This window comes from Prionailurus viverrinus, chromosome B4 (assembly GCF_022837055.1).
Source record: "Prionailurus viverrinus isolate Anna chromosome B4, UM_Priviv_1.0, whole genome shotgun sequence".
In the NCBI taxonomy this organism is placed as follows: domain Eukaryota; kingdom Metazoa; phylum Chordata; class Mammalia; order Carnivora; family Felidae; genus Prionailurus; species Prionailurus viverrinus.
Window position 1 is genome coordinate 12,914,813 of NC_062567.1, and position 27,973 is coordinate 12,942,785.

A 27,973-nucleotide genomic window follows, 5' to 3' on the forward strand; every position below is an offset into this window, starting at 1 on the left:
TGGAAACTCTGAGGTCCGGTGAGTAATATCATATAGCTGACTCCAACCGAGTTTAAAAGCAGTAACTAGTCCCTTGCCTTGATATAAAGTTGGACATAATATCTTTGTCAAGGGCATCAGAGAAATCTTGAAACACAAATCAAGAAGGCTTTTAAACAAACAAGAAAATTAGTATATAAGGATCATTTTGCAAAATCACAGACCTGTTATAATTCAGGTCAAGAACTAAGTTACTACTAAGCACTGTAAGAGAACTCAGAATTAAATCAACTTTATTGAACTATTTTACTGTTCTGCTGAATAAGATATCTTATGAGCATGATGTAGCCTGCTTGCATTTCCACAATATATGCAGCAAACTGGGATTGCCTGGAGTTGATTAATATGACTTTTCTCTTTTTTCAGGCTGACTGACAATCTACAGTGATGTGCTGAATCTGTACCACAATCAATAATTAATTTTATGTTCTTGCATCATGTGCCCGAAAGACATAAAAACTTACAAAAAGTAACTGCCAAATAAATGTTTTATGTGGCTATCTAAGAACTGATGAACCGAAAATTCTCAGAAAACGAGCTTTTAAAAGTCAATAAGCAAATGCACTGTTTACACACTACTGTGGATTGTTGTAAAATTAGGATCCACTGCATGACCTAAAAAGTTACTTCCATGATGAGAAATGGATGTACCAAGATATTGCTGACAGTAATTCAACTTGCTTTTTCAAAACAGAATTGTTCTGGGGTATGGACATGTTTCTAAGGAAACATTTAGACTTATAAATAACAATTTAAAAAAGCAAACCTGTCAATTCTGTCAAAATCTGGACTTGAGATCCAAAGACAAGTTGACTAATATTTTCTACTATACTCTTGAAAAATCCAAAAATCTTTGTCAAGCCACATACACATATTTTGAAAATGTTTAACTAACAGTATCTAAGTGAATATAATTCACTTAGTGAGTTTTGTACAAGTGAGCTAGATCTATTACTTAAATCATGCAGGAGCAGGGATTCTTGAAAAGGGAATTGGGGAAAGGGAACCCATCAGGATCTTCTAGTGGGATGGAGCATGGGATGTGTTTTCAGCACTTTGGTCTATTGCTTTACCTGGATTTTATTCATGATATTTCAGTTATTACACTGGGCTGTGTACGTGTCAACAGGAAACATGGGTATAAAAGGTGAGACACTCTAGATAGAGAAATGCAGTATAAATGCTGTGAAAATATTGTCAGATCAGATGTACCAGGAAAGACAAGAGGTATCGTACTATTTACATGAGGACTGAATTGAAAAAGGTAGATTTAGTTATGCCAGGAGAGATTTCTTGGGAAATGTAAGAAATGTCACTGACAATACATGCATAAGTCCTGCTCTCAAATATGTCTCAAGTAGGCAAGAATCTCTCTCTCTCTCTCTCTCTCTCTCTCTCTCTCTCTCTCTCTCTCTCTCATACACACACACACACACACACACACACACACACACACACCCTATGTGAATAGCAATAATTTTCCTTCTTTTTCTGATCATTCTTTCTGGAGAAGTTGTAGGAAAAACCTGTGGTTGGTAGTAGTGAAAAGGCACAAGTTCACGCTCTACCTGCCTTTCCTAACCAAATAAATCAGAAAGTTTAATTGTGCATAGTTACTAAGGTGGGGGGGAAATTCTGTTTTTAAAAATGTAAATATAAAATTAACCAGTCCACTTGGAAATAAGAAAAGTAGCTTAATTTTTCTTTGTTTTCTTTATCATTTATTTTCTGACCTGTACCTTATATGGGTGAGTAATTATTTGAATGAGCTCAGTATAATCACACCTGAGACACCGAATCAGGTATGTTAATACTGACACCTAGTTGTGAAATCAAAGGTGAGTTGAACATATCCAATGTCGATTTCCTTTCATTCAAAGTGATAGCTTAAGAATAAAAAGGTACTATGCAAAAACAGACCTGAAAGGATTCTGGATTTAAAATGATTACTAACGAGGCACCTGGGTGGCTCAATGGGTTAAGCATCAGATTCTTGATTTTAGCTCAGGTCATGATTTCACAACCATGAGTTCGAGGCCCACATTGGGCTCCAAGCTTAGCATGAAGCCTGCTTAAGACTCTCTGTCTCTCTTCCTCTGCCCCTCTCCCCCACTCACACACTCTTTTTCTCTCAAAAACGTAAATAAAATAAATAAAATGATTGCTAAGTGTTTTATCACTATTAGCAAAGTATATTTCTTTTCTTTTTAAAGATTCTTGCATTTCAAAACTTGCAAATAAATTCTCTGAATTAAATAAAATTTAAAATAAGTCTCAATTTTTTTACAAAGTCCATTAATTTCCTTAGAAAATCGCCGTAGAAGTTTAGCCAACAGTAAACCAAAAAAACTTACTTTGGGTCAAGATATACAGTAGATCTTTGTTACCAAGACCTCACTAAATACAAGAGCTCATCAACCAGAAAGTAGACAGGAACCACTTGAGATCTGTGTACAGACCAGAGCTGGGGAAGTGGGACAAGAGAGAAAGGTGCCAAACTAATATTTAAAAAGGAGCACACTGAACTTACATGGAAAGAAAAATAAAGATGCTATGCCAGATAACAGGGCAATGTGGAGAAGAGGAGACAATGCATTCTGATTAGGACCTTGAGGACGGAAATGAAGATGTTAAGAAAAAAGAAGAACGTGATAGTTTGTGCTCTCTGGCCTTTCTACTATCGGTTTGTTTCTACTGTGGAAAAATAAACGTAATGGCTGCACTCTAATCACCATGTTAGTCCATGAAGAGAAGGGCCGCTTTCCAGGCTGATGAGGCAAAGAAGGAGAAGGAGCGGACGTCCTGAAGGACTTCACAGAGTCGCTGTAGCAGCCCTGGATTGCTACGTCTAGACATATTTTATGTGAGGAACAAATTTTGACCTTTTGGACACTATTATTTTGGATGTCTCTATTACGGACAGTTGAACCTAATCCTAATGAATGCACGAACCCAATCCTAACAGTTACCCCAGCTGTTCAGCCAGGGTGTGTGTGCACACGCGCGAGGAGAGGATTTCAGGTTCAGTTCCTAGTTAGACCGGATCAAGGTACTTGGGCAAACATTTACTGAGTCGTGTGTGCAAAACATTTTGTAGACCCACAGGGATGGATACACAAAGTGTATATTTATGGAGGTCAGGGGAGTCTTAAAATTAAAACATTGTTCTTCTCTGAAGTACAAGAATCCCTCCTGTAATGTAAAGTTTTCCTTATGAAGGGGATTCCTACTAAGCAAATACTTTCTTCATTATTTTTTAATTTTTAGTACTGAAGTACAGCCGGGATACAATATTAGTTTCAGGTGGACCACACAGTGATTCGACAATCCTGTACATGACTCAGTACTCACCATGGTAAGTGAAGTCACCATTGGTCACCAGTTAACACTATCTCTTCATTATTTGTTAAAAGTCACATCTATGTTTCCCTGAGAACAACTCTGAAGACTTGATTGAAGGAAATATAAAAAATTTAGAAAACTAATCAAAATCATACATTAAATAAACAACTCAAAAATCTAATACGGACAGCATTCCTAGCAATACCAGCACCATGATATACCTCGAAATCTCAAAAGCAAAACCTCTGAAACTCTGCAACAGTCATAATCAACCTCATGTATTTTCTAACCTCAGTAATCTCTCACTGAATACTTGTGCACAGCAAGACTTCCTCAGATGAGTTATCGTAATACTGATTAGAAGGTGACACAATAGCTCCCACTAAGGAAGTTCTGGTTTCCTTTTGGAATGATGGCTTGAGTGTTACTCAACAGCCTCTGTGGCTCTTGACATAAAACAAAGGTCAAACTAAAAATATTGATAATGATTACTAAAGAGGGGACACAATCATAATTTAATTTCTCAGGCTTTCATGCAACAGATCTATTAATGATTACAAGTGTTCATAAGCCCTTTTTATAAAAGGTGCTTGGTATTTTTAAATGATTTCTTGTCCTAATATTAAGAAATGTCTCCTTCTGGGATGCCTGGGTGGCTCAGTCGGGTAAGCGACCGACTTCGGCTCAGGTCACGATCCTGCAGTTTGTGAGTTCGAGCCCCACATCAGGCTCTGTGCTGACAGCTCAGAGCCTGGAGACTGCTTCGGATTCTATGTCTCCCCCTCTCTCTACCCCTCCCCTGCTCATGCTCTGTGTCTGTCTCCCAGTCTCTCAGTAATAAATAAACATTAAAACATTAAAAAAAGAAAAAAAAAAAAGAAATGTCTCCTTCCAATTGAAGTTTGATAACTTTTTAAAACTTGGGAAGCAATATCAGATTGCTTATTTTTACATTGTTTTTTTTAAAGAAAAATAAACCTTCATTTGCTTTTGCTTCTTATAGAAAGTCTATATTTTAGAAACTTTATTAAGGGAGATGGTCAGTGTTCAACGGACATGTTTATTTATAAGCTACACACATCAATACATGTAACACTTGATGTCAATTTTTAAAAAAACATGAAAGCTGCTCTTTTTTCTGAACTCCTATCAGTAAATTTACACTCATGGGGTTTCCCAGGATTCTTCCTAGGTTCTAATGAAGTCATTCTACTGCTTCCAAGTTATCTGGTACTTCACCTCTGTCTACCCAATAAAATCCACACTTCTTAGTATGATCTCATGGTGAATTGCTGTCTAGCTTTCTCTCTTGACATTGTCCCTCAATCAACCACTTTCTTTCAACTCATACCCACCACACTCATACACATACACTTTTCCCCGGGTAATACCCAACTACTTATCATGCCCCAGAGGGACCATAACTTCTCAATCCTAATGCTTCTGTACATAGTTTAAAAGCCTATCCTACCCTGCCCAAGGTCACCATCTTTCTGGTCTTAGATCATTTTTATTGGTCCCTCAGGACCCATTCAGCTCAGGCATGACTCCTCCAGGGGGCTTTCACTGTGCCCGCCGGATTGAAGTGGGGGCCAGTCCCTCAGGCTGTCACTGCACTGGGTAGTTCACACGGTCAGCACTTTTATCCAGGACACCACCTCTCTCACTAGACTATGTGATCTGATAGAGCTCATGCCATGGCTCGTGCATCCCAGCCTGACTCACAGCACCCAGACATTTCTACAACTGGCACCCAATAGGCCTTCAGTAAACATCTGAATGAATAGTATGAAAGTGAGTGAATTTGATCTCTAACTTCAACTCCTGATTATTGTTGATTACCCTCTTCAGTGTCCTGTTCCTGGGAACAGGTCTAGCTTAAAAGCCTTTAATAATCCTGTACCTAAGTGTTTATCGATGTCTGAAAGACCGTGTTTAAGTAGATTGTTTGACATTCGGGTAAAATTTTAACCTCGGAAACACAATGAAGTTTCCAGAATGGCCTACAAAATTCTATTCATTTTACAAATATGTTAAAGAATAGCACCAATAGGGCTAGCGTCAGGCAGTTATAAACATTTGTTAGAGTACGTATCGTGTACTAGGCACACAAGATGAGTGGACACCTGTGTTGTGCTTTGCCAGCATCCAGTACCCTTTTTTCTGGCAATAGTCCCAGAGTTTCTTTTGGGGATCTCACCTCACTCACTTTCTTTCAAGTGGTTCAGATAGCCTCAACCCCTTCCCCTAGTTTCTCCGAAAGCACGTGTCAGATAGCTGAGCCAAGACTTCCAGAGTGGGTTCAGGAAGGGCAAACAAGACAAAATAAGCAAGTAGGCACAAGAAGAGAGAACACCTGACTTTTTTTCCCTTGGGCAACTAGGAAGAGATGCTTGCTCTTTCTTACTGAGTTTAACCATGGAAGGCAAGGATATTATGTGCAGCAGCAACTACAGCCTTCTGATGCAGTAACGGGAGCATGTATATAAAAATGCACCCACTCTAGACAGAACAAATTTGAGATAGATATACAGAGAAAGAAAACTGGCTCCTGGTAACATGATGCGAGCCCCTTTAAGCTGCATCCCAAACCAAGCCTATATTTGATCTCAGTCATTACATGAGTATTTACGTCTTTTATGTAAACCAGTTTGCATTGTTTTTTGTAACTTGGAAACAACAGTTCTAATAGGCATTTAAGAGAACACACACTGAAATATCACTTGTCGCTCTGAAGAAATGCATTTCAAATTCCAACTTGGCAAGCAGAACAACATGAACTTTACCAAAAGCCTTGTGAATGAGAAATTAATTAACCAAACAGAACCAAAATTAATTTACCAAACAGAAGCACATCTCTTCATCAAACACTCCTCAGGTGTCCTAAGTTGAGACAATAATCGCAGGAGTCCCATTTTGGGGGGCAAGGACTTCATTATAGGGTTACCTAACTACCTTACCCTTTACGTGTATTCTAAAGACAACAAATATGTAGAGAGCACCTGTAAGCTGTATCTCCAAGCTCTTTCAAGGAGCATATAATATTTTCAGTTGAACGGTCTTAACGATTCCTACAAAATTCAAGTTCTAAAAGTAAAAGCAGTCAAATAGAAATTTCAATTACAGGCAATTCAAAATAAAGAATTGTGTATGATCTATTAACATATAAAAGGATGCTGCACTTCACCAATAATGACAGAAATCCACATTAATCAGTTTTACTTATCAGATTTAGGAAAGGTCTTATAAAATGAACACTGTCTAGCGCAAGCAAGTGTTTGGAAATATGTGCCCCTCCTCTTGTTGACCGTAGTATTCATGGATTCAACTCTTCTATCACTAGTCCTAGTGATTCTACTTGTGACAATTTATGCTAAGAAATACTTGGACAATGTAAGTGTAAGACTGCATAGATGTATGAGAACAACCATATTAAAAATGATACCCATATATACTAATGTGGAGTGACAGAAATTTTTAAGGACAAAAAAGTTACTAAATAATCTTGTTCAGTAATAATTCAAGTTTTGTAAAGTGTATGTGTATGTACCCATATTAAGAAAAAAAAAACAGCAAATGTCAACAGGGGCTATCTCTTTTGGTACAGAGAATTGGGGGGTAATTTTTATTTCTTCCTTTAAACCTTTTTGGATTATTTGGTCTTTTTCTTAACAATAAGAATAGAATGCTTTTGTAATCAGTGAAAAGCAAACAAACGTAAAACTATTTTTATCTTGGAACAAAAGAATTCAAAGCTTCTCTTGGTTGTGACCCTGAGAAATCACAAAAGGAAGGTATCAAGGACAGACCAAAAAGGTTTGGATACATTCTCAAAACATGTCCAACTGACTGTAAGACACCCCCCCCCCACCCACACACACACCAGTAATATAACTCAATGTATTATTTATCCCACAAACTCAACAACAGTCAAAAGAATAAAAAACAAGAATTAAACTACATTGCCATGGTTCTTTAGAGATTAACAAGTAAATAGCATATGGCCAAAAATGTAGAGTTGAAAGCTATCAATTTATATATTTAGAATTCAAAGGATATAAATCTAACTCTGTGTTCTCCATTTTCCCATGACATTTAAGCCTTCCTATTAATCTCTTAAAGGCATGAACATGTTTAAAAACATTTATGTAAATAGTTAAGAAATAAGCAATATAAAGCACATGCTATCCACCCTATTACAGGTTTAAATAACAAAGACTTTGTTTTCCATAAGTTTGCTTTGAATGAACAAACCTCTATGAATGTTTCATCACTATAAAAATGTAGAAAATTCTTTGTTGAGATTTTCTTACAATTTAAAAGATCATTTCTGATACACTCATGGAAGTCAATGAAGAAATGATGTATGCATTAGTACTCTGTGCCTAACCAACTATGAATGAAAAAAAGAGTTGTAAAACTATTATCATGTTATCAATCATAAAAATCCCAAAGATTAAACTAAAAACTCTTCTCTAAGAAAGTTAAAAATAAAAAAAATAAAAACTCCTCTCTAAATTTGTCCTGCTATTCCGAGCCCCTCTTTGCTTTATATAAAGTAGACCTTTCTTAGAGCTTATTCTTTTCATTATTGACTTCATAATGTTTTAAACCCTATCCTGAATTTCTGCTACAGGCATCTCTAAAAGGATTAAGTTTTACAATTTGGCACAGAATCAGAAAGTATAAATTAGCCCTAAGACCTCAGGGGAAAAAGCACTTCAATTATCTCATTCCTCATTTTCCTCTTCTGCGTCTCCTCCTGACTATATATTTCTTTGCAAACCTTTTTCCATTAAGCCACGGGGTATTCAACAAATACTGGCTATCATTTTTTACTCAAAACTCTCATAGGCACACCCTACCGAGATCTTTTATTCAGAGCGTGTATGTATGTGTGTATTCACAAGTCCTCAGAAAGAAAGATTTTAGGATATGGACATCTACTTATCTAGCTCTTTCTCAGCTGTGTTTGAAGTTTAGCTCTACGATTTCCAACTATGTGACTTAGGCAAGTTACTTGACTTCATTAAGTCTCAGCATCTTTATCCATGAAAGTGAGAGAACAGAGGTAATAAAGTACCTATGTCATAGAGTTTTCTGAGGATTAAATTAGCTAACACCTATAAAGCTCTTATATTTGTGCTGGCCATGCAGTAAGTACTTAATAAATGTTTTCCACCATAACTATCAAGAGTTCAAAGATTTTTTTTTAAATAAGAATATGGAATATCAAATGCTAGAAAGGACTAAGTGTAAGGACCTCTCACTGCAGGTGTATCAATCGAGGATTCAGTGTTTGAGAGGGCAGTTTGGCAGTATGTATCTAAAGCCTTCAAAACTGCTTTGGTCTTAGCGATTTTATATCTGGGCACATATCCTAAGATGTGGTAGGCAGAACAGTGACCCCCCCCAAAAATCCATCCCCATCCTAATCCATGAAACATATAAAAATGTTACCTTACATGGTAACAGGGACTTTTGCAGATATGATTAAAGATCTTAAAAAGAGGAGATCATCCTGGGTTATGCAGGTAGACCCAGCCAGATCACAAGAAGGATGGAGGAGGGTTAGAGTTAGAGGAGATGTGATGAAGGAAACAGAGGTCAGAGAGAAAAACTAGAAGATACTGTATTTGCAGCTTTGAAAATGGAGGATGAAGTCATGAGCCAAGAAATGCAGGTGACCTCTAGAAGCTGGAAAATACAAGGAAACACACTGTCCCCTTGAGCTTCCAGAAGGAAACAGCTTGGACAAAACCTTGATTTTAAGATGTTTGACCTCCAGCACTATAAGATAATCAGTTTGTGTTGCTTTAAGCCATTGTTTGTGGTGATGTGTTACACCAGCAATAGGAAACCAATATGTAAGGCAACAATAAACTAACATGAAAGATTTATATACAAAATAAATGCTATTTTATTTATAATAGCAAAAGATTATAAGCAACCTAAATGTCCAAAAATAGTTAATTGCTTTGAACAAGAACTTCCATAAAATGGAATATTACACAACCATTAAAAAACAAGTTGGCAAATATATTTAATGACAAGGAAGGAAAACTTCAAGATATTCTAAGTGAAAAAAGAAAGCTATAGTTTATTTTAATGTTCACGAACACATGTTGAATAAAGATCGAAAAGCTATAAATCATGCAGTGTTTATTACTGCATGAGCAAATTTTTATTTTTAAATTTTCTTCTTCATTTGTGTAGCATCAGTTTTCTCAGTAAACCATAATCTCTGGAGAAAAAGAATACAGCTGTCTTGTTAATGCTGTATCTCCATTGCACATCAGAGTAACTGACACAGAAACCACTTAAAAATTACATGCTGAATGAATGAATACATTTTCAGTGTTTCCTAATTCCATCCCCCCACCTCAAGACTTCTGGCATTCTGGCAGAGTTATGGTTCCCAAGTCCAAATAGTACACTCTCTTATTACAATGGAAGATAAGTCTTGGTGAATCCACTATAAATGCCACATTAATGTGTACAGTCATGGGTTTGGATTGGTTAAGTGGGGGATAGCTTAAAAGTGCAAATTATTCTTTTTTATTTAAAAAAAATTTTAATGTTTATTTATTTTTGAGAGAGAGAGTGAGACAGAGTGTGAGCAGGGGAGGGCCAGAGAGAGGGAGACACAGAATGGGAAGCAGGCTCTGAGCTGTCAGCTCAGAGCCCCACGTGGGGCTCGAACTCACGGACCGCGAGATCATGGCCTGAGCTGAAGTCGGACGCCCAACCAACTGAGCCACCCAGGCGCCCCAAAAGTACAAATTATTAAACGGGTGAGACGAGGAACTATTTCCTAATTTTTAAACAAATGTATTATATAAACATAAAATGAACAATAAGTGTAAAAATATGTGTAAATATTCAACTTCACTAGTAATAAAAAATTAAAATAACAATTTTATGTAGTAAACTATATATAGTTTTAAATATTACATTGGCATATTTGTGGTCAAACACTATTAGATATAAACTGGTATATCCTTTTAAAATGCAAGCTGACAATAACATCAGTCTTTAAACTGTTCGTGCTCCATGACTTAAACACTCATTCAACATCTGCTATGCAACAGGCACCATCCCAGGTACCAAGGATACAACAGTGAACAAAACTGAATAAAACAAAAAATTTCTCACCCTCCTGGACTTACATTTTAGAAGGGGAGGCAGTCAATCTTTAAAATAGTATGGTAGGCAGAAATAAGTGTTGGGGGGGAGGGGAATTAAACAGGAAGGAGGACAGGGAGGCAGAGCAGAGAATGTAATTTTTTTTATTTTTTAAAAATATTTATTTATTTTTGAAGGAGAGAAAGACAGAGTGTGAGTGGGGGAGGGGCAGCGAGAGGGGGAGACACAGAATCTGAAACAGGCTCCAGGCTCTGAGCTGTCAGCACAGAGCCCGACACGGGGCTCGAACTCACAGACCGCGAGATCATGACCTGAGCCGAAGTCTGACGCTTAACCGACTGAGCCACCCCAGGCTCCTGAGAAAGTAATTTTTGACAGTGGCCAGGGAAGCCCTGAGTAGGTGACATTTGAATAAAGGCAAGGGACTAGTCATGTGTCTATCAAGGAGACAGCATTCCAGGCAGAAGGAACAGCACAGTGGCTCTGAAGCAGGAATGCTCTTGGTATGTTTAAGGATAGCAAGGAGCTCACTATCCCTACTCCACTCTCCAGGAGCTTACACGGAGAAGAGGACAGGGTACATCCTTATTGGCCTTTTCCTATGTCCAAACTCATGTACATTATACACACACACAAACACACACACACGCATTCTGTATATACACTATATATACAAATATACATTGCCCAAGTATAAGACAACTAGAATGAAAGTCAATACCCAGGGTCTGCAGGAGAATATCCAAAATTATGTGGATATGGCCATTTTTGTTATACAGATGATGACAAGACATAGCTGAAATATTCAAATGACTTCATTTTACATAATTTCTTAATTTAGTTATACAAATATATATATATTTTTTTTTAATTTTTTTAACATTTATTTTTGAGAGAGAAAGCGACAGGTACAGACCGTGAGTGAGGGAGGAACGAAGAGAGAGGGAGACACAGAATTAGAAGCAGGCTCCAGGCTCTGAGCTGTCAGCAGAGAGACAGACGTTGGGCTCGAACCCACAAACCGTGAGATCATGACCAGAGCTGAAGTTGGACATTTAACCAACTGAGCCACCCAGGCACCCCTAGTTACACAAATATATTTTAAATAGCACTATCTCATTAGTCCATCTAGAAATATTGCTTTTTCCACTCAAATTTCATGGAATAATTTTATTCTACTTTCTCAGCTGCATCTTTGAAATCAGAGTCTTCATCATCAACAGTCACTTTTAAGTCATCTAACAGTTTTCAAGAGCACATCAACTTCCCTTCCGCGTTCCTTGAGATCTAGCACTTTTTGAGTTCACAAATGATGATGTCACTGGAAACTTTATACCAACCTCAAATACCCATTAACTACTTGTGATCTCCACAAAGTAACCCCCTACCGTATTACTCTGAAAAGTAATTTCCAGGTTTGTTTCCGATGATATCTAATCCATGTAACTGCAAGGTCATCCTCCTACACATTATTTCTAAATCTTTTAATTCATGGGTATGATTTTTCATCAATTCCATCAAGTGACTTCAATAAGCACCCAACAATGGTATGACATTTTTTCAGGCTAATGTAACTTATCTAAGCAACATTTTATTACTTTGCTCTTCAAAATACAGTAATTGAGGAATATGAAGATCCTTCATGAAAACTAAGATATAAGGCTATACTCTCTTTTCAAAGCCTAACATTTTGGGGAAAAATGAATATACTGTATCGAAGAATTTATGACAAATATGTCTATAAAGGCATATGTATACAGGTTTGAGTTTTGTTTTTTGGTTTGGTTTTAAATAATAGAATCACAAGCCCTTTGTTTTTTATAATCACAGGAGAAATGCAAAAGATAATCTCTTCAAAGAAGCAGAACTCTGGATTTTATGTTTCCCTTGGCAAATATAAAAATGCTAACCCATAAGACAGTCTAGTAAAATGATAGATTCACATATTTTCCCCCAAGCCATGGTTACCAACATTCTGACATTTCAAATTTAATAGCAAGGGACAGACAAATGGTCAGGATTAAGTCAAATCAACAGACTGCCATTAAGTTTAAATATTCAAAGACTATAATTTAAACAACTGACTCAGCAACAATAACCACAAGAGTCAATTGAAGCCACAAGAATAAAACGCTTCTGAAGAAGCAGAGAAACTCTGCTACTTTATTAGCATTTACATGTCAGGGTTTTCAGGAAAAATGTAAGCAAGGCGAAACTACTTACTTAGTATGTCTAATTGGATCTATGAGAGTTCAAAGTCTAACTAGATTGTATTAACTAGAAGTCCTTCATATTCTGGGTTCTTCCTGGACCAAAATTCTCCTATAATTAAGGAACATGCCAAAGCCTATGAAGGTCATGTACATGCTAAAAGGCTCAGGCACTTGTTTCTTAAATTAAGTCTCACTCACTAAGGGATTATTAAATTCACTATTTTGTTTGAACAAAAACTTACTAATGGATGCTGAAGAACTATGACCAACTTTCTGATGGAGCTGTTTTACTTCAGTCCAAGGTTTTTTGCTCAGTTTGTGGCAATTTAAAATCCCAGAATGAAAAGAATTCATGGATAACAGTAAAAGCAACTATTGGTTCACATAAAATAATGGTATTTAGTGTATTTTTTTTTTTAATCTCAACTATATTCTACCTACCCTGCAAAAATGAGATACAAGTCTTTTGCTTTTAGGCAGGGTGAGAGCCGACTGGCACTATTTCTGAAAAGCACTTTTTGGGGGATATTACTGGATGGTCTTCCATGGGCAAAGCAAAAGGCCAAAAGAAATCCTAAAAAGGCTCTCAACACCAACAAATACCAAATTCTACATGCAACCTTAATCTCCCTGTTCTATGATAATAATCCTTCTGTAATTACTTACAGATTTGCTGTCATGTATCAACCTCTTCTATTCAATCTTCCATACAAAGAGGTAATGTTTCTTGACATGAATAAAAGGATAAAAAAAAAAAACACTTGAACTTCATTATTTTCACCATAACTCACTTTAACATATGATTAAAATTCTACAGTGAGTTAAAACCAAACACTTGTTCCCAATACACTTGACTCTTTGGAGAAAATTTCACATTTTATCATGTAGTACAAAAAAAAAATTATCTATTAAAATGTCACATATAGTCATGAAAACCCTTCAGGATTCTACTTATTTGTCCACAGTCCAACACATACACACACACACACACACACACACACACACACACACACGCACATACTGCTTTATCTCCTACATAATTCCTATTAACATCCTTCAAAATATATCTAATTAGTTATACAAAGTCTGACGCTTAACCGACTGAGCCACCCCAGGCTCCTGAAAAAGTAATTTTTGACAGTGGCCAGGGAAGCCCTGGCCACTATCCATGGACCACACTTTGAGAAATGCTGACTTAGCTCATTCCCCCAAAGAAAAATGACCTTTGTGACTCAGACTTAATACCTAAATTTAAACTTACCACAGTACAATAATATCTACTTCAACCTACGCATATTTCATAGCAAACATGACCCTACTACATTTACTCACTTATTCATTCAACAAATAGGTATAAGCAATGTTCCAGACAAAGGCTATCTTATTATAAAATTTACATCCTTGTGAGGTGGGGGAAGACAAATCATAAACAAATAAGTATAGAATATGTCTAACAATGAAAGTACTGTGGGGGCAGGGGGAAAAAAAAACAAAACAGAGTAAGCCAGATAGTATAGAAGGGATTGGTTCTATTTTTATATAGGTTGGTTAGAGAATGTCTCAACAGCAAAAACCTGAAGGAGATGAAGGAGCAGGAAAATAGATATCTTGAACTTTCTAGAACACAGATGGGAGCATGCTTGTTTTGTAAGGGGAACAGCAAGGAGACCTGTATTATGGACTGAATATTTGTGCCCGTCTTCAAATTCTTATGTTGCAAGTCTATCTCCCAATGTGCTGGTATTACGGGATGGCGCCCCTGGGAAGTAATTAGAATCAGATGAAGTCATGAAGATGGGGCCCTCAAGAATAGGATAAGAACCCTTGTAACAGTCATGAGAGAGCTTACCTCCTCCCTCTGCTCTCAGCCATGTGAAGATTCAAGGTAAAGTCGGCACTCTGAAACCTGGACAGGGCTCTCACCAGAATTCAACCACACTGCCACCCCGATCTTGAACTTCCCAGCCTCCAGAACTGTGGGAAATAAATTCTACTGTTTAGAAGCCACCCAGTCTGTGGTAGTCCTTTACAGTGGCACAAACTTACTAAGACAGCCAGCAAGTCTGGAATGAAGAAAGCAAGAGGGTAGCACAAGAAATGTGCTCAGAGACGGAAAGGGGCTGGCTCTAGACCAAGGAGGATTGAAGCTCTCATTGAGTTATAGGAGAAACCTCTCAAAGGTTTTAATCAGAGGAATGACTTGTCTAATGCATTTCTAAAGGATCACACTGACAGGGTGTTGAAAAAGAACTAGAGGAGACAGAGCAGAATCAAGGACAGCAGTAAAAAGGCTGTTGCAATAACCTTTTGTCCAGGTTTCCTAAAAAAGGACCCAAGGCGAAGCTTCGCAGCAGATGCTCTTTCTGGGAGGGAAAACCCCAAAGTAGCAAGAGTACAGGACAGTGAGGCAGGGAAGGGGGAAAAGGAAACAGAAGGCAGTGCATCACTACACCGGCCACAGCTTCACAGGAAAACCCAGCCAGCTGCTCTCTCGTGAAGGACTGGTAGGGCAGGCTGTGTGGACCACCACTCCCCACAGCTGCAGGGGGAAGGATGTATTGAAGGTGACAGGAGCCCTGCAGTAACGACACTCTTTGGTTTAAAGCAACACTTCCACATCCCCACATGTATCTGAGCAGGGAACACTGGTGGGGAGACAATGACAGAGGATGTACCTGCTGACTCCTTCACCATGTCTCTTCCTGATGAGAAGTCATCTCATGAGGCACGTATAGGGAAACACTCCTGTGGTTCTCCTTTACTTACACACTACTACTATATTCACAACACTTCTGACACTAGGTGGATATCCACAATTCACTTTGACACTAACCAGAGTTAGCCAAGGCCCCTTAAGAGCCCAGACCCACAAGACTTCGCCAACGTCAGACACCAAGGGCAAGGAGTAGGTCTCTAGGTTACCGATGACTCTGTCTTACTTGGCTACAAATCAAAGGTTCCCACAACCCCTTCCTTGGATTCCATCATTTGCTAGAACAGCTCAGAGAACTCACAGCGACACTTATGTCTGACAGTTGATTACATGATAAAGGATATGATAAAGGATACAGATGAACAGCCCGCTGAAGAGATACATAGGGCAATATATGGAAGAGCCCGGAACACAGGAGTCCCTGTCTCCATGGAGTTGGGGTGCACTGCCATTATGGCACGTGGATGTGTTCACCAAGCCAGAAGCTCTTTGAACCCTATACTAGTAGGATTTTTATGAAGGCTTCATCACATATGCACGATCAACCATCAACTTCCTCTCTAGTCCCTCTCCTTCCCAGAGAATGGGAGTGAAGCCGAAAGTTCCATGCTAATTACCCTTAGTCTTCCCAGTGACCACCCCCCATCCTGACGCTACCCAGGAGCAGATCAAGAGCCGCCTCATTAGAACAAAAGACATTCCTACCACCTAGAAAATTCCAAGGGATTTAGGAGCTCTGTGTCAGGAACCAGGGTCAAAGACCACATATGAGAACAAAACATGCTCCTAGTGCTCTTATCACTCAGGAAATTATAAGGGTTTTAGGAGCTCTGTGCCAGGAACTGGGGGCAGAGACCAATATATAAGTATTTTCTATTGTGGCAGAGGCATGACTCTTCCTCTCCTCTCCACTTCAAGCTGTGTTATCCGACCCCTCCAGGCAGCTGCTGGAGCAACATTTCAGTCTGGATACTGGGGGTGGAATGAGCATTCTGGAAGTGTTAGGGAACGAGGCAACAGCGGCAGAGTTGGGGAACAACACTAAATACGCAGCTCAGGGGCCAGGGGGCAGGTGGGGCCAAGTGAGTCTGGGGTGGCACGCAAATTAAGGTTGATAAAACTTAAAAATGAATCCAGAGATTATGGATGAGGTGGTAAAGGTGAGGCTAGAGAGGAAGGATGGAAGTATGAATAGAGTTTGAAGGGAGATCCCGTGGCATTTGCCGAGATGAGTAAAAGAGAACAAACAAAGATGGCCCCAAGGCATGGGTGTGGGCACGAGAGAGAAAAGGAGACACCTGATATGAGGATGAGGAAGGCTGAAGGGGGAAGGAGAAGCAGGAGTTCAGTTTTGTACACCTTTAGAAACAACAGAGATAATGGGACCATTACAAAACCTGGCCTTACAGAAAAATTGCAGAGAAGCTCACTTTAGAGCCAGTCAGTGTTGTCAGCATCATCAAAGGTAATGCACATTAGTCCCTGTGCATCGCCCTGGCACTTCTCAACTCACCAACCCACTGGACCTGGCACCTTCTCCCATGGCACCATCAGGGTCCTCCTGTTGCCCAGAAGGCATTTCCCAAGACGTGCTCTAAGGAACGTTATCTTACAGGATGCTAATAAGTGTGACCCCCTTCCCCACTTAGAAAAAAAAAAATGTTCCTTACTCAAATACGTATGGGAAGTGTGGATTTAAACCACACAGCACCCTTTTTGCAGGGCTTCTCAACACTTTTGGTCTATTAACGTGTCCTGAGACTTTCATGGGACAATATCGTATGAAGAGCTTCCTAAACTTATTTGACCATCAAGGCAAACTGATTAATACCTCTCAGAAGGCTACGACGTAGGATACCAGCCAGGAAATGGCAACTAACCCAAGAATACATTTTAGTCTTTATTTTACTTGGCTTTTAATATCAAATCACTCCTTAAAATCCTCTCCTCCGTTTATTTTCATGGCACAGTGTTCTTTCAGTCCTCCTTCTCGCTCTCTAATTCTTTCTGCTCAGTTTCGCTCTGTGAATACATCTTCTCTACCTGGCCACACGAAGTCGCTGCCCCCCAGCATTCCATCTTGTTGGTCCTCTTCCCTACACTCAACACATACACAGAAACAAATCTTTATTTCTGGTCTCATCGACCCCTCGGGCCAAAACTGACAAGCAGCTGCCCATGTGGCATCTCCGTGGCTGGTACAGACAACTCAAAACTCTGCAAGTCTAAATTGGAACCTATTATTGCTCTCCCACCTTGACAATCCCATCTGATAAACTACCCACGTCATAAACCTAGGAAACTGACACTCAAATAACTACCAGGTTTTGTTGATATTTAGATCTTGTATATAATCTAAGTCATCGTCTCCATTTATTGGCTCTGCCTAAATTCGTGATCTCTGGACAATAATCTCCTCACTGGCCACCATGCCTCTCTGCTCCACTTGCCACCACTACCACATCATGGTCACCCAAAACAATTTCTGGAACACAAACGACAGTTTCATTAACTTACCTTTCATTTGCTAACCAGACCTAGGAGATAAAAATCCAAGCATCTTATCAGGTTGTATGGCGTTGCATGATTTGGTACCTCATAAAAATCTATTTTCTAATAGCATTTATATTGCAATGATATTTTAATATTTGTATGTCTCCACACAGACCACGCTATTTCACGTCTGCGTGTCTGTACAGGATGTTCCTTCTGTCCAGTATAACTTTTCCTTTCTTGACTATCTGAAAAACTCTATCTTCCAAAATGCTGCTTGGAAAAAATATCATAACAAAATGGAATAGCAAATCACCAATTATAAAAAAAGAATAAACCGATGGCAACATGAACACAGCACAAAACAAATACAAATAACAAGTATATGATAATGTTCGACTTCCTAAGTAGCAACAGCAGTATTAGTTATGACATATTATATACTAGGAACTATACCACCTCTATGTATACAGTTCTATCAAGTCCTCCTACCAAGCCTGTTAGGTTAGTTATTATCCCGATTTTATCAATGAGGTCATCCAATGCAATTAAGTAGGGAAAGCCAGCTACAAAACACTGTGGGAAGAAGAAAAGGTGCTAAGATTTACTCAGTACCTACACTGTATTTCCTACATCCGCTGTTCCATTTAACATCACTCACAACACCCTGTGAGAAGGTATTACTGCATCCGTCTCACAGAGAGTTCAGGCTCAGAAAGTCACACAACTTTCCAGGACTTACACAGCTCATACTTGGCAGTTGGGTCTGACTCCTAAATAATGGCATTCATTTTGTCACTCAGAGAAATATATGGAGTAGTTCCAAAAACACTGAATAGGAGGCCAGGAAAATGCACAAAGTAGATCCAGTGAGGAAACCTATTCCCTAGTGGATAAGGAAGCTTTCTAGAGAATCAAGAGGGTGAAACAGAATTTTCTGCTCTCTTCATTGCCCCTCTCTTTTACCTCTTCCTACATATTCATTCCATATTCTCTTCTATAGCTATAAATAATTCTTTCTTTCGCTGATCTAGTCCTGCAGAATTCAAATCTAGTCTGAAAGCTCTTTGACAACTTCAAATGCTTAATAACCAGCTTTTTCTAAAGGCCATTTTTAACAACATGTAATAACTTTCTATAACTTTAGTATTTTTGGTAATAGCTGCCCGTATTTACTGAGCACTTACCACATTCCGAGCACTAGTGACACGCTTTGTGTTTATTAATGTATAATTTTCATACCTCCGCTTTGAGGTAAGTACTATAATTGTCCCCATTTGATAGAAAAGGAAACAGGCACGGAAAGTTTAGTTTTTGTCCAAGGTCACAAAGCTAGGAAGTACCAAGGCCTTCTGACAACAGAACCGTGTCCTGTCGACGAGGAGATGAAATGGTCTCTCCCTGAAACTGTCCCACACAAACACTGTCTGATGCTACTATCTCCCAGTGCCAAACACAGGAGGATTTAAGACCAAGCTGCTACAAAAACCACCGTATTTCAAATTATGCGACGCTACCAAATAACTGTCGGAGACGGTTTAAGTATCAAATATTAAAAGGTTGAGAGAGCATTTGAAAAATAGAAAAACCATGACAGCTGAAGGATTCCTACTAGCATCTGGCATGTGAAGCGTACGTGTTCCTGCTCCTGATGTTTCTTCCACGTGAGCGCTTTCTGTCCATTTTAAACCCCTCCCCCATCCCAACCCTTCACCACTTCCATGGGAAGGAAGAGTGACCGCTCTAATCAATGGGCTAATTTGAGAAGAACCAACTGGGCCTGCTGGCTCGGCTCCACCCGTCTTCCTCTTGGGAATAAGCTACCCACAGGCAACATGTGCTCTGCCTGCTTCTCCAGCTGGGCCCAAAGGTGTGCTGCCTGATCATCTGGCTGAATATTAGCTGACCCATCTGGCCCTCTCACTAAGCTACATCCTCCGACGCAGACTTCATCAGGAATAAAAAGCATACAAATTCTTATTTCCTGTTTGCCTTCCTCCTGTTTTATTTCTCTCTTTGTTCAGAATTACGAAGAGGGATACGGTTTATTGGGCCCCTAAAAGCCCCAGTAGGTAGGTCACAACACAAATTAAACCGGTCATCTACACGTTAGGACAGGGTAAATGATCTGATCTGTGCAAAACAGTAATAAAGACTCTGTGGTGAAGTAAACGTTCATTTTCAACACATAAACGATAGGTACTTCTATCATCCAATGGAAAGTTAGGGTTCTCCTCTGTTGAATATACAAAATCCATCCTACATATTTCATCTTTGTATTTCAAGTTTGGAAAAAACAATCTGATAACTTCTATAGATAATAGAGAACCGATATTTTCAAACGGGACAAATTTTTACGTCACTTCACTTTAAATCTGGTAAGAAGTCATAAGAGTAACTATGGGGAAATAGGCCAAAAAAGAGGACATTTTTACAATCCCAAAGACAATAAAAGAGAAAAAAAAACTAAGCGGCTCAAATTCTAGCCCCTTACAGCTACTGCTCCAGAAACATCCCCAGGTGACATTCAGACCTACATTTAATAATAATAAACTTGCCAGATTCAGTTTTAAGCACACCTAATTCTAAAGTGGTTTGGGAGAGTCCCAGGTTGGCATATAAGTCATTGAGAAATGAAGATAAAGAAATTCAGAAAATAACTAAAGACTGACAAATGGCTTAACATTTTAACAGAAAATATTAAGGCTGAGTAACTCCTACTAAATATGATTAAGTGTTATGTAACTAAAACTCAAAATCAACACCTTTAGAAATTATTTTGTAGAGCAGACCTTTTTACTTTTAAGGATGTCTCAGTGGCTGACTCTCTCTCTCTCTCTCTCTCTATATATATATATATATATATGTAAGCTAAGTGTCCATGTGTTTATTGGTCATCTGTATATTTTCTTTGGAGAAATGTCTATTTATGGCTTTTGCCCATTTTGGAATTGGATTGTTTTTTATTCTGTTGTAGGGGTTCTTTATATATTCTGGATATTAATCCCTTATGACATATATCCCTTAATCCTTTATGATATATATATACATATATATGTATATATATATCAGCTAGAGCTTTCCTTTATTCGACACTTTAAACCACATTTTACTTTTTTCCTGATACCACATTTTATGAGAGAAACAAAATCTTATTAACAAATAAGATTTACATCTGCAGGTAAATCTTATTTACATCCGCAGCTTGCCTTGCAGGCCCCACCAACATATAACTCGCAAAACAACCTCTCCCACTGCTTTCTGAATGGAGGTATTTTCATTTCATTAGCCAAGACTTTATAGACTGTGTAGGCATAAATAATGTCAAAGCAGTAATAAGTGGACCCTATACAGTGCAACATATTTTAAATAATGTGAAAGATATTTGTTATACTTGTGGCCATCTAGAATCTCTGCCTGTGTCTTTTATGTTTGAAAATTTTACCATACTTTGAGTCCCTTCTTTCCAAAACAGAACCCAGAACTCACTCTCCCAGCTTTCTTTGCTGGCAATGGGATCTAATGTGCACCAATCAACTGCATCCATATACAGCTTTAATTCAGAAGTAGCAATGTGAGGAAGCAAATGAAAAAAATCCATCATTTTGGTGACAGAGATGGTAGAAGCATCCACCCTTCAGGGGAAAACAGTGATGACACTTCTCACACGTGGCCCCCAGCAGTATTGGGGAAAGCGGTGATGTCGGTATGAAGCTGTGTAGGAGCAAAGCCCAGAATGTTGTTTGAGAAGTGCTCCTATTCACCTAACCTCTTTGCTGGGTGTTATGTAGATTCTGTGAGCTTCCAAATGTGTGTGTGTGTGTGTGTGTGTGTGTGTGTGTGTGTGTGTGTGTATTTTTTTTTTTTTTTTGCTTATGTTAGTTAGAGAATAGATTATGTGGTTTGTAATGAAGAGTTCTGTATTATATAAAAATTTGGGCTAAAAAAACCATGCTTTTATCAACATAATGGTAGAATGATTACCAACTCAATAATAAACTCAACAGCCAACCACAGACAACCTGTCACAAGTGTAGGACTGTGCTAGAAGCTATACAGGAACAAAAAGAAATACCAGAAGATATGGAGTAGGTAAACACATGGACATGCAGATAAAAAATAAAGTTAAATGAAACTCAGAAGATAAAGAAGTATCTACATAGTGACTGCAACAATATAAGAGCACACTGCATTTCCTTCTTAAGATGAAAATTTCAATTGAGGTATTAAAATGTCCATTGGTTTTCACACAAAACTATCATGCTGCCCAAGCAATTAAATTTATCTTTTAAAATTCAGTTATGTGGAAGCAAGTATCTGCAAATCATATAAGTCATAAGGGATTAATATCCAGAATATATAAAGAACCCCTACAACAGAATAAAAAACAATCCAATTCCAAAATGGGCAAAAGCCATAAATAGATATTTCTCCAAAGAAAATACACAGATGACCAATAAACACATGGACACTTAACTTTAGTTGTTAGAACAATCAAAATCAAAACCAGACTAGAATATCACTTCACACCCTTTAGGATAACTATTACCAAAAATAAATAAATAAATTTATATATATATATATATATATATATATATATATACACACACACACACACACACACACATACCCATACACACACACACACAAATATATTGGAATAAGGAATCATTTTGATAGATGGAGAAATTGGAACACCCCCCCACACATTGCTAGTACAAATATAAAATTGTGCAGCCACTGTGGAATAGTTTGGCAGTTATTCAAAAAGTTAAACATAGAATTATCATATGCTCCAGCAATTCCACTCCTGGGTATACATTCAAAAGAACTGAAAGCAGGGAATCAGATACGTTGAAACCAATACCCATAGCAGTATTATTCACAAGAGCCAATAGGCGGAAACAACCAAGACCATCAACAGAGAAATGGATAAACAAAATGTGGTATATGCATATAATGGAAAACTATTCGGCCATAAAAAGGAATTGAAGCACTTCTATGTTACAAGATGGACGAACCTTGAAAACATACTAAGTGAATCCGATACAAAAAGGAAGAGATGATGGGGAGTCCTTGTTTAGAGGGTACAGAGTTTCTGTTTGGGATGATGAAAAAGTTCTGGAAAGGATGGTGTTGATGTTTGCACAACACTGTGAATTTAGTTAATGCCACTGAAGTGTACACTTAAAAATGGTTAAAATGGTACCTTTTATGTTATGTGTATTTTACCACAATAAAAAAATGTTTCAATCATAAACCTTATCTAGAAATCTGAAGTTATTATTCCTCTTGTGCTTATTATTATATAAACTGTAGATTCAAGTAGTGGATTTAAACATAAAAATGGCAGCACAGCATGGTTAAGAGGTCAGGTGCAGAAACCTGGGTTACAGTACTGGCTTTACCACTAACTAGTTTATTAAATCATTAACATAGAGCCTGACATGTAAAAGGTCCGTAATAAATACTGCAGTTAGCGCTCTTACCTTTGGTCTTTCTTACTGTATAAAAACCATATGGGAAACAGCAATGCATTTTATTACAAAAAAATTTTAAACTTTGGTGCATCAAACAAATGAACACCGGAATACAAACATGTGGGGAAAATATTTGCATCAGATATGATTAAGAGTCAATACTCCTTATAGGTAGGCCTGAAACCAAAAGGTGAGAGTCCATCAAGGTGGAGACACAGCAGGAAGGCTACTTTGAATCACAGGGTCAGCCACGGAAGGCTACTCTGAAGGGGCCACATGTGAACTAAGACATGAGACATGAAATGCAGCTGCAGCGGAAAAGTCTGGGATTAGAGCACTCTGGATAGAGACGACAGCAAAAACAAAGGCCAGAACATAACAGGAACCTGGAGGGTTTGAGGAGCCCAGAGAAGGACCAGTGAGTCTGGATATGAGAAGGAGGAGGACAGTGGCACATAAGGTTGAAGAGGCAGACAGAAGCCAGATCTCCAAAGCAGAGGAGAAGACAGGGCTGTGATTCTAACCTCAAAGGGAAGCCACTTAAGCAGGGAAGTGACATGGTCTGATTTACTGTGCAAAAGATCATTCTCTTTTGTGGAGAAAGGGTGGAGTGGGGAAGAAAAGTAGAAGCAGGGGAGCAATTGGGAAACTATTTTAATAAAGCTTACATTCAGGATGGTAGCAGTGGTAACAGAAATATGTGTACAAATTCAGGTTGCACTGGTTAATAGGAGAAAATATACTTATATTTCATTGAATAAAAAAAATGCAAGTTAAAATTATACAATTTCTCCTATCAAATTAGCAAAGGTTAAAAAATGGATATTACAATTCCTAATGAATATGTAGTTCAGGGAGGCACTTAATTTGCTGTATTATCTATCAAAAAACCTTAAAAAAGATTCTCACAATTTTACTTTGTTAAGTGGCACACAGTCTCTTATTGTTAAACAAATTAATTTCACTTTTGGAAAAAACGGTTAAAGAGAAAATTAGAATTTATGCCCAAGGATGTAACTGTAGCACATTTATACTTGCAAAAAATTAGGGGATAATCTTATGTTCAACCCTTGAAGAGTAGTTGAGTTACAGTTTATGATAAAGTACAAAACAAGCTTTAAAATTATGTTCATTAAGGGTTTTCAAAACAAGGGGGAAAATGCTGACATTATAAAATCTTACAAAATTAACTAAGAGAATAGATAGTTCTAGAATTTTCTCTTTTTTGAAACTTTATTCATTCATTCGTGTTAAGTGATCTCTACACCCAACATGAGGCTGGAACCCACAACCCCGAGATCAAAAGCCCTGTGCTCCTCTGACTGAGCTAGCCAAGCACCCCTAGAATTTTCTTTTGTTTTCAAGCTAGTAAATTTTGATAAGAGAAGTGAACATAGAGAGCCAGAAAATAATTGTAAGCAATAAAAATTTAATAATCACTGACCTCATCTACAACCAAATATATATGCTCAGAAAACTGATCATGCTCAACTCATTATATATTCTCTGTATCTTACAGTAGTCTTTTCTTACCCTCGAAACTATAAAAAGGAAGCAGGCAAGTTTCAGTTTTGTGGTTGTCTTAGTAATTTAAGAATAAACACGCATGCTCCAAGTCTATTTGTCACGCTGTTTCTCCAGTGCCTCGACAGTACCTGGCACAGTACAGGAGCTCAAGAATTATTTTTGAGCAAACGTCACCAAAAACGAAACCTTTCAGCTCCAACTTATCACTAAAGAAATTTAAAATCTCAAAATCGAAGACGTACATAAAAGAGAGGTACTAATAATTTATAATGCTTTGAGTGGCTACAATGTACTACGCACTATTATTAAACATTTCACTCGCCTCATCTCTAATCCTCACAAGCCTTCTCTGAAAATAGATTATTTTTCACATTTTAAAACCAGGAAACATGTTCAAAAATGTGAAGGACCTAGCCCAAGGTCACAACGAAGTTTCAACTCCGCTCTCCTGGCGCCAAAGTATCTAGACAAGACCAGCTGTTTCTTTTCAAAGGCCAGAAAGGAGCAGGTTTTGACTCAATGCCTTCTCTCCACAGTGTATTTAGGCTTCCCTAACTTCGACCTTGAACTGCAGCTATCCCTTCGAAAGTCCATCCCCTCACCGGCCAAGACCCCCAGCGACCTCCCCTCCCTCGTCTCCACTTCGTCCAGGGCAAAAGCAGCAGGTGTCCACGCCTCTAGGTGGCAGCCACACTTAGAATTGGGGACCCGCACCAGGCAGGGGCTCGCCTCTCCCCCCTTCGCGGGTACCATTTTAGTTTGAGTTTCTAGCCTGGCCTTGCGGATGAGCACTCACAAACGGAGTCCTCTGAGACGTGGGGCCAGCCCTTCAGGCATCGCTCGGGGCGGGAGGAAAGGAGTCTCCGCCCGCAGCGCCGGGCGGGGACTGCGCGCTGGGGCGGTTTCCAAGACAACCGAGCGCCCCCTCCCCCTCCATTCTCCGCCCCCAGCGTCTCGCCGCTTCGCCCCTCCCCCGCACCCCGGCTGTGAGCAGCGCGGAGGGGTGAACGTAGGGAGAGGCGGGGTGTGCTCCTCACCTCTCAGCGCCTGGTGCATGCCCCCAATGCCGCTGTACAGCTCGAGGACCCGCAGGGGCTCCATCTCCACGCCGCTGCCGCCGCCTCGCAGCTAGGCCTGCCGGTTCCCCATCTCGTCCTTCCTCCGCCCGCGCTGCTCCCTCGCCTCTGGTTCCGCGGATTTTCAGTTCCCCCTCTCCCGCAGCTCCCGCGCTCGGAGAGCTTCAAGCAGCTTGGGGCCCCGGGGGTGACAGGGGTCAGCGGGGGGACAACGGACACAAAACAGTACGGCCTCCCAAGTGAATAGCAGCCTGATTTACGCTCCATCTTCCTGTCAGAGTGCATTCAGGGACTTTGGAGGAAAACACGAAGCCGGAGCTCCGTAGACGGGCGAAATCTACCTTTGCCTCAAAGTGAATTAACACAGACAGGTTAGAACCCAGAAAACCTCATTTTCCAGGCTCGCTGCTTCACTGTCACTTGGAAGCCTTAAGTGTCCAGACCTCACTAACGTTGGTTTTGTGCACGTACCACGTGCCAGGTTTTGTGGCTGTGCTGGGGTGACAGAGATAAACCAGCCTCCTCCCGCGAGCGGGTCCCAGAGTTAGTTACAAGTTCAGAATTCAGCGGCCATGCAGCAGAGAGCCCCTGTGCACGCCAGGACAGAGGACGCTTGCTGTAATTGTTAGTGGGGTTCGTTGTACTTTAACGTGGAAAGTATCCTGAACAGAGGATCTGCTGTTAATATAACGCGGAAGTATTTATGTCCCTCCAGGTGCCGGGGCCTTGCTTCTCCAAGATGCTCCAGTGACCACGTCGTCAGAAGCCGGATCACAAAGTAAAACATGGCCATGTGCAAGGGAGGAAATGATCTCATGGTGTGGTGTCATATTGTTCCCATTACCACCACACGTTAACTTTTGTTAGGAAAAACTGGGGAGTGCCACTTGTAATAAGTTAAGAACTGATTTGTTAGAAACTTTGCAAGTGCCCCAATGTAATGTTATAAACAAAAGTATGACTACCCTATCTGAATTATGGAACTGCTCCATTTTGATGTTTCCTATGAAACTTTTTCATTGTAAATGTGTATTGGCCTTTAAGTGTTTTTGTTGGTCACTTATTTCAGATACGAAGGGTGGCAGAAAGACAGCAGAGAACAGAATCTTAGCCCTGACATTGGCAATAACTGATTATGTGACTTTGCACTGAGCCTGGTTTCCCCATCTGCAAAATAAAAGGGAAGGAAGCAGGAGAAATGGGTGCTGAGGGCCCTGCAGCTCTAAGATTCTAAGCCTGAATTAGTTTTTAAGAAAGCGAGTCCCCTTTTGGCCACATGTTAATTATCTGCTCAAATTGAAATTATCCAAAAGACATTTTTTAAATCTGGTGTAAACAAATGTACTCTTTTTTTTTTTAATTTTTAAAAAATATTTATTTTTCAGAGAGAGAAAGAGTATGTGAGTGGGGAAGGGGCAGAGTGAGGGGAAGACACAGAATCTGAAGCAGGCACCAGGCTCTGAGCTCTCAGCACAGAGCCCAACGCAGAGCTGGAACTTGTGAACGGCGAGATCATGACCTCACCCGAAGTCAGATGCTTAACCAATGGAGCCACCCAGTTGCCCCCGAACAAAGGTACTCTTAAGCCAACTTAATTTATGGAAATCATATATACACAGTAACATACAAATATAATGCATGAAACAAACTTTTCTAGTATTTGTTACATAATATTAGTACAATAAACACATCAGCACCTATAAAGGGAGCTATGTAGTCACAATGATTTACATACGGTCAACAACCAAAATGTTACACAAACCTAGAATCTGTTTAGCATGGGTACTATAAATCAAAATAAATATGACCAACGATCTTACCCTGTAGGGGAGAGACAGGCCAAAACTATGTGGACGAGTTCGTGGAAAATGCCAATCTCCTGAGAGGGAGGGAGGTAGACCCCCATTCCCACACAGGCTGATTACAAACTGTTCACGCTGATCC

The 27,973-nt window shown here is 39.3% G+C and overlaps 1 protein-coding gene across 11 annotated transcripts in view; it reads right to left on the reverse strand.

Annotated features, from left to right (window-relative positions):
- TRDMT1 (tRNA aspartic acid methyltransferase 1) overlaps positions 1 to 26,200 on the reverse strand; it is a 61,843-nt gene extending 35,643 nt beyond the window's left edge. The window contains exons 1-2 of one of the 11 annotated variants that reach the window (XM_047866519.1): positions 25,991 to 26,195; positions 13,407 to 13,466 (exon numbers count right to left, since the gene is read on the reverse strand). Coding sequence is in view for 4 of the 11 variants with exons in the window: in XM_047866527.1 (XP_047722483.1) it covers positions 25,991 to 26,054 (64 nt within the window). In the remaining 7 variants the exon portion in view is untranslated. Of the gene's footprint in view, positions 1 to 13,406; positions 13,467 to 25,703; positions 25,805 to 25,990 lie in introns of those variants that run through there. The other 10 variants (XM_047866523.1, XM_047866521.1, XM_047866527.1 and 7 more) reach the window with 10 other exon arrangements.
- Positions 26,201 to 27,973: the final 1,773 nt, after the last annotated feature.